Source organism: Colius striatus, chromosome 5, assembly GCF_028858725.1.
Source record: "Colius striatus isolate bColStr4 chromosome 5, bColStr4.1.hap1, whole genome shotgun sequence".
NCBI lineage: Eukaryota > Metazoa > Chordata > Aves > Coliiformes > Coliidae > Colius > Colius striatus.
In genome coordinates, this window is record NC_084763.1 from 5,747,907 (window position 1) to 5,760,607 (window position 12,701).

General features: G+C 35.2%; 1 protein-coding gene across 1 annotated transcript in view; it reads left to right on the top strand.

Annotated features, from left to right (window-relative positions):
- The window catches only part of ULK4 (unc-51 like kinase 4), a 211,081-nt gene that overhangs the window by 21,255 nt on the left and 177,125 nt on the right, over positions 1–12,701 (top strand). Inside the window, exon 18 of the mRNA XM_061996793.1 lies at positions 11,616–11,723. Within this exon, the coding sequence (XP_061852777.1) occupies positions 11,616–11,723 (108 nt within the window). The remainder of the gene's footprint in view (positions 1–11,615; positions 11,724–12,701) is intronic.

A 12,701-nucleotide genomic window follows, 5' to 3' on the forward strand; every position in this document is an offset into this window, starting at 1 on the left:
AATTGTTAAGGACTTTGGAGAAGAAAAATATCTTTAATCCCTTTTTCATTTTACATGCTCAGTAGTTGGCCTAAAGAAATGACAAGGTGATCTTACTCTCCTTTTTTGTATGTGATACATGCACACAAACTGCGTAACGTTGACAGAATCTACTATTTTAATATCTGTTTGAAGTGTGACTATGATAATTTTTCCAGTAGTGACGTCAGGATTTGGATGTCATGGGTGTCTGAGAGTGAGAAATAACTGAACTACTCAACTGGGTCTTTGAATGTGGGAAGCAAATATACTTCTGTACAGTGCAGATCTGGAGTACAGACATTGGTTAATATCTGACTTTTACTGGCAACGCAGCTAAGACATTTTTTGTTCTTCTAGGTCCCTCTGTTTATTTCTAAATGAATTGTAAGAATGATCATGATGATCTTGCTACGTTGCTTAGCATTTCAACTCTCAAAGCTGAACACAAAACATTTTAGTTAATACCATGGGGATATTGTTTGTTTATAGTTACAAAGTGAGGAAAGTGTTCCAGTGACTGAAGTCAGGAAAGATAGATCAAGTCTTTCAATGTAAACAATTGCATATAAATTAAAATCCAGGTCACAATTGAAGTGCACTCCTTGTATGTTGCAGAAGTTCCTGATATTTAACTTTTTAACGTTTCAGTGAAAGTACTCAAAAGTAGTTTTGAGATTTCCATGTAACTTTGTGCTTTAGGTATTTGTTTAGATGTTTAGCACTAACATGTTCAGTGATAATTTACCTAGCTTCCCAATTTCCATCACAAAAATTACATATCCTCAGTGTAGCTCCTTTTTTTGTTGTTTTTTTTAATATAAACATAAAAATCATTCACAGTGGAATTTAACATTTAAACATGTTAAATCTGAGACCAGTGACTTTCAAAATGAAGGTCTAGAAAGGAAAAATCTATTTTACTGTTCAAAAGGCTTCTACTGTGTTTGCTGTAATGACATAGAAGTTTTTCTTCCAAAGTAATATTTCTGAATTCTAAAAATAGTTTAGAGGGCTTACACAAGATAAAAATGATAAAAAATGGAATCCTAATATTTTTATGTCTTCAAATTTATTTTTGCATATGTAATCCAAAAACTGTAGGCAAAACAGAAAACTTTATGGTTCATTAATAAGGAAAAATAGGAAGGAGTCATTTAGGAATTTCTGATGTACAGAGTTGTGTTCCACTCTGCTCCCCCCAAAGGCAAAAGATGAACCTGTGAGTTTGTTGAACATTCTTGTGGACTTTCAGCTGTTTTATGTTTTGTGGCACTTTAAACCCCTCCCACAAAGCAAACCTTTAAACTAACTTTATATACTATATTAAAACATAATGATCTAATTTATCGATTTATGAGTTAGGTGATGCTCCAGCTGATGTTTCTTGGTGGCTGCTGTGATTCTAGGTATCAAAACCAGGCTGTTGCTAGTCAGAACAACATAATCTAAAATGACTCAGGTTTTTCAGACTAAAGAGGAGTGATCTATCTATTGCTAGTTCTTTCTCTGTTTTGTTTCCTCTTCCATTCATAGTAACTTCTAAAACTGTTTGCTTTCTTGACCCGTTAGAAAGATGAGCTGCCTGTAAGAACTATCTCCTATAGGCCCAAAATTTTGTTCACAAGTGTGAAAAGTCAGTTCAGAGCTTGTGAAGATGCTATTCCGTTTGCCCTCAACATCTACCATGTTATGTACAGCAAGCTTTCTTTCTGATTTTTATCGCTCAGTCATGACCCCCTCGCAGTTCTGTTACATCATTACATACCCATCCAGTTATTTGTGACTCATTTTGAGGTTTTAAGTATCACTGGACCTAATAGAGACTTGTGCAGGACACTGCTAGTAGACCTTACATGTTAAAATCTGGCTCTTTGTTTCTGTCCCCTCTGTCTTTTACCCCATTATAAGTTTTTTGGGGATACTGCCTTTGTGTTTGAGGTTGAATCTGCACCATTAACCTTTTCATTGGTGTTCTTTAAATAATTTGTTAGTAACATTAAGTTATGAAGAAGCAGAAAAAATGTATGAAAGAAAAGAAGCTGTATCCTCATTTCACAGGCTACAATAAACTTTCATATATTGTTTGCTAAAAGTCTTTATTGTCTTTTTAAAGAATTAATGGTTTTCCCATATTATAAAGCTATTATTATTTTTAAAAGTTCCAATTGACTACTTTGCAATTGGTTACCAGCAGTTTGTTTCGGATGTAACCGCCAGAGGTCCCTAAAACACTAAAATGCAAGTAAACTGATATGTCACAGAATAGACAAACATGCAACCGTGTTCTATTCTGCTTTATTCTGCTGATGTGTTCTAATATGTAGGTCATATTAGAAAAAAAATCATAGACAATGAATACTTATACCTTGGAATTCACTTGGAGATGATCTATTTTCATTTAAGTATTTATTGTATAATTGGATATGAAGACATTTAATGTGTAATTTCTTCTATCTGACAGTTGAAATAAAGTTTGTTGATAGCTCAGCTTTTTTTCTGACTTAGTAATGTATTTTTTCCATGGAATTGGCCTTTCCAATAGTGACCTGTATTATTGTAAGCTTCAGAGAGCAGCTTGTTAAGGGAGAGTTAAGAGTAATATATATTAGGGGAGAAGAGAGACTCTAAATTCACGTTCGTGTAGAAACTTTAGGAAATGAGGGGGCCTCCAGATACTGTATCAGAGCTAAGAGGGAAAACAGCTTCCCATCAAATGTTCTGATATTTAATTTTCTACCTTCTTTTTGGAAGCTATTTGACAGACACATGTGGACAGTCAGTAGGTGGCTAGATGTGGAGCTTGCTTGAGTTTTAAGAGATTGACGTGAACTTCTGATCTGCCAATCTCTGTGTCCCATATGTGTGTCTGAAAGTCCCACACTATTTTCCAATGAAGAGAGATATTTTACAGTATGTACTTACAGCTTTAGAGCAAGAGCATGTATGTTGGGCTTCTCACATAGTATCTGAGTATTCTAAACACAGAGCTTTGGGATATTTGGGTTTTGCATTTCTGAGTTTTTAGTGAGGTGGAGTTTTTTGTGTGGCAGGAAGAGGTGTCTCAATGAAGTCCAGGTTCATAAATCATCATATAGGCTGTGACCTTATGGTGAGTGATCAATACAGAACTGATCATGATTAGAAGGAGCTTTTCTTTTTAGATTAGGCTTATTTTAACTTGCATCTGTTCTGTCATCCAGCTCAATGTGCAAATGGTGTGCCAGGCCAAAGGAGGACATACAGCAAGATAGAATCTGGTTTTGTTGATGGTAGCACTAGTTCTACTGACTTGAAATGGCTGCAATTATGGTATCAAATTCAGAATTAATATCTGTTTAGTAAATAAGAATATTACTTAACTGTTGAAGTGCACAGCATGGTCAACAGTAAAAAATTCTCCAGCTGATAAATCTTTTTTGTGCATTTTGTTCATTCACCTGTCATGCATTCAATTCACTTACTAGGACTTAGAGAAGTGAGAGCTCATTCTTTAAAAAGCAAATTTGTATGTCTATTAGTGAGGTTGGCCATATTCAAAATCAGAGTGGTCTTAGATTTACACCCTACTTTTGAAGTTTCAGTGTATTAAACAGGAAAAAAGAATTTGAATTAAAAAAAAATGATATGTTTTGTTTCCTAGTTGGGCAATCAGATAACATTAAAGGTACAGAAGCATCAAAGTGAGTCTGTTTGGAGTTTGGATACAGTTTTAACTAGGGAGTCCAAGCTCACTTGGAGAGGTATTTCTAGCTTTTTTAAAGAAAGGCACCTGGAGCTGACCACTCACAAAGCCAAAGAGCAGTCTTGATCCAGTTAACAGCTGCTTAATGTCTTGTCTTTAATGACAAGTATTTGTCTTGGGAAATCATGATTTTCCTTATATCTGGATTTTAACCATTTGAGTATCACTTTTTGAATTGTAAAAATATAGTCATACAAAATTTACTGTCACAGTTGATTTACAACTGAGACATGTGTCAACTTATGTCAAGTTCCTTTTTTAATATTTATTGGATGTATTGTTCGTAGCTGAGGGAACTCATCTACCTTTAATATTGCTATGTAACTTTGTTGGTTATTTCAGAAGTAAACTTGTTCATATGAGGAAAGTAGAACAGTAAAATCAACTTCAATTTTGGAGTGAAACATTGGGGAAAAAAAAGCTACCTTAATTTTTCTGTGAATGCCATGAAACTGATGTGCAGTTTGAGTGTGAGACTGACATGTTTAAGTTGGTTGTGTATACAATAACACTTCCATCAGAGAACACTTTAAAAAGATTCTATGTAATTGATTATAATGATGGAGTGTTTCATGTCTCACCAGACAGCTTGAAAGGCTGTTTTCAGCATATATACTTTTCTGTAATCACAGATTTTTGTTGTTTCTAACCATTTGATATATTTCCCCATCTCCACTGTAATATTTTGGCAACACAAGCTGGGAGATTTCTGTTTAAAGCAAAATGTGACTTTGTTTTCTGCATCTGTGGCCCTTCCCACTGTATTTCTTTTGAAAGTGGGAAATGTTTCTTGTTTCAATTGCTCTGCTCTAAGCTTTTCATTTTTTAACATTGCATAATAATTTGCTCTCATACAGTTAGCTATTTGCATATTGCCACAGCTAAAGACACATTACCTCATAAAAATGCTGTTAAATAATGACTTATTCAACACAACTAGTATTTGAAGCATTAGATCTCAGTATTTTACCACTTAGCATAGAATAGTCATCATAAATGGTTTAAAATGCAGCTGTTTAAACTCTGTTGTATGACTTTCTGTAATTTCATTTTTCCCTTCCAGTGTATGCATTATAATGGGAACATACACCAAGGAATTCCATTTTAAATGCTTCTTAGCTATAATATTTAATGTTTGTAGTTGAGAGCAGTATTTTTTTTCACTATAAAAATAACTAAATTACTATTGATTACACTTTGAAAATTTAAATTCTTTGGTTGTGAAACAAGTTGATATGTTTTAAGTTGCTTATTCCTCTCTCGTAGATTATTTCCAGGTAGCTTTTACAGATGAATGACTCCCCTTGAAGGAAGTTTTATATGCACAACAACTCTAGAAGCTTTTCATGTTTAATGGGAATTGTGTCTAGTAAGGATTAAATTTGCTCAAAAAAAAATGAGATGCATCATCTCCTTCTCTGTTTCACAAGCAGAACTGTGCAAAGAAATTTCTACTGTGCAAAACCTACTGAGAAACAGAGCTTGACCCAATAGTTCTTGTTAAAAAAATGAGATAAACATAAGGCTAATTAATAATGCTAAATAAATAATGCTTGTAGTGTCAACATTGAGTAATGTTTTTCCTTTAATTCAGCTGCATGGAAAACTTACACAAATAATTAATATGTGTGTGTATATATATATATATATAATATTATATATCTATATATATTTATATATTGTATATTATATATTTTATATATTTATATATTTTATAAATATAAATATATATATTTATATTGATATATAAATAATTCTATAAGTTTTAACTTTTCTGTCCTTAATTTTATGTTTGCCTGAGAGTAGAGGTTGCTCCTAAGTATGAGTGTAAGAGAAGGAAGTAATACTTCATGGATTAGTTTGGGCAAATCATCCTTTCTTAGGCCTGCAAAGAATAAAACCTGGAAACTTCTTTCATTTGTGAGACAGCTGGAGGATTCTTGAATAGGATTTACCTTTTTGTTTTCATCCTAGGGTGATAAGCAGTTTCAGGTTAACTATTTCCAGAGGAAAATGATGATGTGATGCATACTACGTATCTGACAGCTGCCTTTATTATGTATGTGCTGTGCAGTGAGAAGCTTCTGGCTGTTACACTATGTGTGCTTTTGCTGAAATGATCTCAGTTTGTCCCACCTCCAGCATCACTTTCCTGAGGCCTTAGAATATATTTATGTCCTGTTCTCTATGTATGGAATAATTTCCCCTTGGTTGTATTTGGGAAACTGAACTGAACATATTGTGTGTCTTCTTAAAGTGTTTTGGCTTTGTTCATACACAGAGCAACATGAATTGAATGTGCATTTTATTTTTTTCTTAAATTAAAGCACAAAAAGTCAAGACAAGTGAAATAAAATCCCTTATAAGACATTTAAGGTGCCTTGATATTATTTTCACAAAACTGTAAGGGTGGCTATCCTGCAGCATTAAAATTGGAAAGATTCATCCTGTCAGCAGTACTAACTGAAAGTGATGTTAACAAATAAACTGTCAGCCACTTCACCAGTTACCTTTGGGAATACACTCTTAGCTTTCTTGGTAAAGCCTGTACTTTAGAGAGCACAGAGAGGAAAAAATTCCAAATATTCTGAAGCCCCAAGAGCATTTACTGCCTGCAGTTCCTTCTCTCTGCTTAAATTTAGGCAGCTAAATCCACATGTAGAAAGTGCAGTAGGGACACTTGAACAGCCCTTACTTCTACAGCTAACAAGCAGATCTGTAAGCTAACAGAGCCTGCTTTCTGATGAATTAACTTGCAGCTGGCTGACTTAAAACTTCATTGCATAAAGGCTACCATTTACCATACTCACCTCTTCCTTCATTAGCTATCACAAAGTTTAAACAGGAAATCCTTGAGTTAGGAGGCTGTGTTCTGATACTTGATAACTTCTGAGCTTTTTCTTTGTAATGTGTTCAAAATGTTTTCATACATGAATTCTGTTTTCAAAAGAAACGAGTGTGTACCACAGCCTTTCTGTTGCTATTCTGCTTCTAGAGGCTTCAAGAAAACAATACATCAAATCAGTATTTCTTTACTTTTGCTTAGTTTGATAGAAATTGTCTAATAGGTCTCAAATGATTGCAGGGAAGGAGACAATGCAATTGTCTAAGTACTTCTCTTTTCATGCTACCTCACTTTTCATCCCAGGGAGGGTGTGGAGGCTCCTTCTCTGGAGGTCTTCAAAATCCACCTGGACACATTCCTGTGTGATTTGATCTAGATGGACCTGCTTTGGCAGGGGGGTTGGATTGCATGATCTCTAAAGGTCCCTTCCAACCCCTGCCATTCTGTGATTCTATGAAGGCCAAAGTATGGAATTTTGTATAGTTGTGTATCACAGAACGGAAGGAGATGAGTTTGTGATGTGTTGTAGATTTAAATTACATGTGTTTTTTCACTAGTAGTTATTGTTATCATGGATAGACATTGGACTTTGCTTGTTGCATCAGTTTTTGTTGTTACTTTCACTGGCACACTGTGGATAAATTTTGTAGAATAGGAAATGAAAATTAAGGTAAATGTCAAAATTAAAATCGTATATTTCTCTGATTTCTTAGATTGACAAAAGGTTCCTCCTAGTTTCAAAAAGCTTTTCTAGCTAACTATTTGTAATATATTAAAGAAGGGGTGTGCTAAGGGAAAAGAATTTCATGTATTGAAAAAAGTAGCACCAACAGATCTTTGAAAATGTGGTTATATCTAAGAGAAATCTGTTTACAGTGTTACATTGTGTCATTTCCCTCCTTTCTATTTTTTTTTCTGGTTTACAGTTGACATCTGTTACTTTATGAGTAAATGGATATGTCATATTCTCTGGGGGTATGCTTGGGGTCTGAAAGGCTAGGTGAACTAGATGGAATATTGTTTCTGTAGTTAAAGTAGTCTAGCAATGGTTTTTTTTCCTGTGGAAGAAGTGAAATACTTGGTTGTCTTACACTGCTACATTATCAGCAAAACCATCAAATACACAGAAAATGAATTGTGAAGTTAGCATTCTTGCTGTGAGCAAGAGAGACCACACTGAAAAATTTGTCAAGCCTAAGCTTCTTGAGAGGAAACACACGACACATTCTATTAATTCTGGAAAATACAAATCTGTGTGAGGTTTTCAGTTCTTCCTGGCATAATTTTATTGCTGTTTGCAAAGTTGCATCATATAATATTACAATTAAGCGTTTAAGAATAGTGAGTATACTCTATAATATGTAGTAATTATTTTATGTTCAGTGCCTTCTGCCATATTAGCCCTGTCCAGTTCTATGAGTCTTTGGATTCTGGTACTTTTAATTGTACTTTTCTTGTTATGAAGCTACTTATAGTTATTAAAATTGTTCTAATGGACAAATGTATCATAATATTGAAGATAATCAGAATAAAAATTCATGCAACTTATTAAGTTTCTTTTCAACAAAAATGTGACAATTTTATCACAAGTCAATCACTGACCTCATGGCTCATATTCCTTCAGACAGTTCTCTGTTGTTCATTAAACCAGCTTTTTCTTAAATGAAAACTTTAATTAATTCCAGCATTGACTAGGTTTTTGGCAGTTAGTGCACAGGAAAGGAAATCACTTCTTAGTTGGAATTTTGTTAATTCAGTTTTGCTATTTTTTGTTCAAATATTTGAAAAAAAAGCAGGAATTGGAATATCGGGAGAATTACTTTCTGTTCTTATCACTTCAAAATAAAAATAACTCGGCCTGATAGTCCTAAAGTCTTGAAGGGGAGTGGGAAATACTAATTTCTGTTCACCAATATAAAATCCTGTTCTTAGGTTTCATTTTCATTAAGTTTAAATCTTATATTCTCTACTTTAATAAGCCAAAAGCCCACAGAAGATGGATGATCTACCTACTGTATTTAATGTAAATAACAGTTTTGAAAAAGTTCAGTTGAGTAGTAAGGCAGCCAAACAACTTAGTACAAATTAGTAAAGGATTAGTTTACTAAGCACAAAGTTTAATTCATGATTTTGTCTAACAAAACATAAGATTCTGAGAATTTTAGGGCTGTGTACATAAATGTATTTAGATAATTTTCCAACTTATTAACCATACTTTGGGAAAATAAGTATTACAGGTGCAAAGCAAGATAGATGCTGATATTAACAAACAAGCAATCATACTTCAGGTGTCATGATGATTTAATGTGCCTTGCTAGACTGCTAGGACTGTTGTCTGCAGCTCAGGTTATCACTTAACTCATCAATTTAATGTATATAGTATTTAGTAAATACTATTTCTTGAAGAGTTTACCCTCAGTCTACAAAGACAAAGTTGAGAGGTGTTAACTGAATATGCGTATCTGTTAATGCCACATTGCTGAGGTACTTGTGGTATTGGTGCTACAATGAAAGTAGCTCTCGAAGTACGTATTTTGTCACAAAAGCAGGTGTAATTCTGTATAGCTATAGAAAACAAATCTAATAAGAGAGAAAATGCTGTAATTATGTTTTCATCATTTAGTGCAGGGTTGCACTTGAACCGACTTGACTGTTGCTTTCTCAAGCTGATAAATTAAAAGCTTTGAAACATATTGATACAATTATTTCTTTGTTTCAATATGGAAGTGAAGCACCCACTGGAATGGCAGGCTACTTAAAGTTCCTGAATCACATTTGAAGGAGTGTTCTGAAGGCAGCTGAACAGCTGATGAATGTAGCATTACATTTAAGGGGAAAAGGTCAGAGTTTGTGTAGTAGATCTTTTTGCTTTGATTCGAATACTGTATTTCCTGGTTTTCTATGATTTCTCATTACTAAGATTGGAGTTAAGAAGCTGTAAAGGTGATTAAGGAAAGTTGGGGATTAAAACCCCTTAGTACTTTGAAGAAGAAAAACTGTGATCCTGCCAAATATATCCGTAATCTATAAAGAAAAAAAGAGTACGTTTTATTACTAATAGGCCTAGAAGTTGGTGTTTCTTGGGATGATTGTTAAATGATAAACTCACAATATTGTGTGGTTTTTCTACTACCTGATTCACCTTTCAAGTCCCTTCATGCTTTTTATGAACATCTGTGATGGTATCTTCACAGAATATTTTCTTGGAAAGTCTACTGAATTTAAGACTAAATTTCACAGATTATCTTCATTGAACTTCTAAGATTTTTGTGTCAGTATTTTGCCTCTTTCTGTATAGGTGAAGAAACTTAAGCAGTGTTTCATGTTAGCAAATTATGTAGGAGACAAGAACATCTACGAGTTTGTCATGATAAAAAAACATGAACTTCTTAGTGAGAGCAATTCAAAATTCAGCAACAGTCTACAAGTAGTTTTGTGGTAACAGAAGATGATGTTCTCCCCCTCTACTCTGCCCTGGTGAGGCTTCATCTGGAGTCCTGTGTCCAGTTCTAGGCTCCCGAGCTCAAGAGGGACAGAGAACTGCTGGAGAGAGTCCAGCGCAGGGCCACCAAGATGATCAGGGGACTGGAGCATCTTTCATACGAGGAAAGGCTGCGGGAACTGGGGCTGTTTAGTCTTTAGAAGAGATCACTGAGTGGGGATCTTATTAACATTTACAAATATCTAAATGGTGGATGTCAGGAGGTTGGGATGTCACGTTTTTCTATTGTATCTAGCAACAGGACAAGGGGTGATGGGATGAAGCTGCACTAGATGGTCTCTAAAGATCCCTTCCAACCGCTACCATTCTATGATTCTGTTTTGCAATAAATCTCAAGTGACTTACAAGATGCATACAAGCATTTAGGCAATTTTGAAATCATGGTAATAGCAGGATATTCTGATATTCTGAACTGCAAGTCAGGGATGATAATGAAATCCTCTTTTGATTTTTCAAGATTACGTACATTTTTAGTGGTCTTCTTTCAGAAAACAACGAAATTTTTGTTTTCTGCCTAGCCTACCTCTCAGTAAAAATACTTTTCAAGTTATACTATTTCGCTGTGTATTTGTTCTTATGGTTTTACTTGTTTTTTTAGTTGGTGAATATGTGGTAAACATGTATTATGTGAAGAGTTTTATGTGTTATGTATTATTATTGGAGTGGATGCATAATGACAAGTGCTATCTGCTTTGCAGTAATCAACAGCCAGGGTGTGTGGTTTGGAATTTATATTCATTGGCTGTATAGAATGGGATTTCTGTTCTTTAGATTTCTGAAAAAAAAAAATAAGAGTAACACTTTCTTTTTAACTGCTTCTTGCTTAATAACTGGATGAGACTGTTCTTCTAGGCCTTTTGAGGTAGCGGGAAGAGGGAGCATGTTAGGAAGTAGATCACCAGGACTGTTTCAGATGACCTTTACCTTTGGCTAGACAGGTCTCTTGATTCGTGGTGGTTTGTTCAGTGCTGATAGTTTTGTTCAGTTAATGTTTTTAATTATTTTTTTCCCTTGTTTTGGTATTCAATTTTTTTTTCTCTGCTAGCTAAGGCAACGAGTGTGTCTGTAATTCTCATAAACTCATGTGCCCATCTTTACTTATCACGCAACTATTCAGAGGTATATCCCATTAAATCACTTTTAGAGGAAAGGCTGTAGATTCTTTTGCTGTTCCCTTCTGGAAGAGGTACTGAAGCGGCTTTGACCCACAGTTTCCTAACAAGAGAAACTCAAACTTCTTTGGACCTATTGTGAGTTGTTAGTATTTCACCTACAGTTTTTCTTCATTACATTTTTCTCCACATTGCATGTATAATCTTTTTCATAATTATTATTTTTTCTTGTCTTTTCATGCATACTAAATCCTTTGCAAGGATCTCATTAGCATAAGTGAAGAGTGTATCAGTAAGATGGCATTTCAGATAAAGCTTGTTAAAATTAACATTACTTTTTGCTAGTGCAAAGATAATACCTGTTCAATAATTTTTTATTTTATTTTATTTTAGGCAGTTATGCTTCTGACTGAACTCATCAGAGAGAACTTCAGAAATAGCAAATTGAAACAATGCCTTCTACCAGCACTAGGGGAGCTTCTTTACCTCATAGCCAGCAAGGTGAGACTATCAAGCAATCCTTATAAATTAAACAAATATGAAAAAACTTTCCCATGGAAAAGTAGACAAAAAAAGCAAATTTGTTGCATGTATCCTGAATAGTTTCTTGTCCTTGTATGTTCTATGATACTTTTTATACTTCAAGAAACATATTAGTCCAGTCATATACTTCATCTGAGATTAATTCCATTCTTCAAGTATAAACTATTACCTTTTAATGTCATAGAATGATGGAATGGTTTCAGCTGGAAGAGACTTTTAAGATTGAGTCCAGCCTTTGTCCCAGCCTTATCAACCACTGGACCATTTCCCTAAGTGCAACATCTACCCATCTCTGAAACCTCTTCAGGGAGCAGCACCTCCAGTACCTCCCTGGGCAGCCTGTTCCAATGCCTGACAACCCTTGCAGGAAAGAAATTCCTTGTCATATCCAGCCTGAACCTCCCCATGTGCAACTTGAGGCCATTTGCTCTTGTTCTATTGCTTGTGACTAGGGAGAACAGATTGATTTCCACCTCGGTACATCTTCCTTTCAGGTAGTTGTAGAGAGTGATAAAGTCTCCTCTGTATCCTTTCCAGCACCTCAATGTCCTTCTTGTAGAGAGGGGTCCAAAACTGAACACAGTATTTGAGGTGCGGCCTCACCAGTGCTGGGTATGGGGAATGATCCTACTGACGGCACTGTTCCTGTTCCATGCCAGGTGGCTCTTGGCCACCAGGGCACACTGCTGGCTCACGTTCACCTGCTGTCAACCAACACTACCAGGTCCCTCTCTGCCTGGCAGCTTCCCAGCCACTCCTCCCAAAGCCTGTGGTGCTGCTGGAGGTTGTTGTGTCCCAAGTGTAGGACCCAGCACTTGACCTTAATGAAACTTATGGAACTTCATCATCATAATGACTGCTGACCTCCAAGTGCCAAATCTAGAGGTTAGAACATCTTAGCTAGAGACTTTGATTGAATAGGATGTATCAGGACTG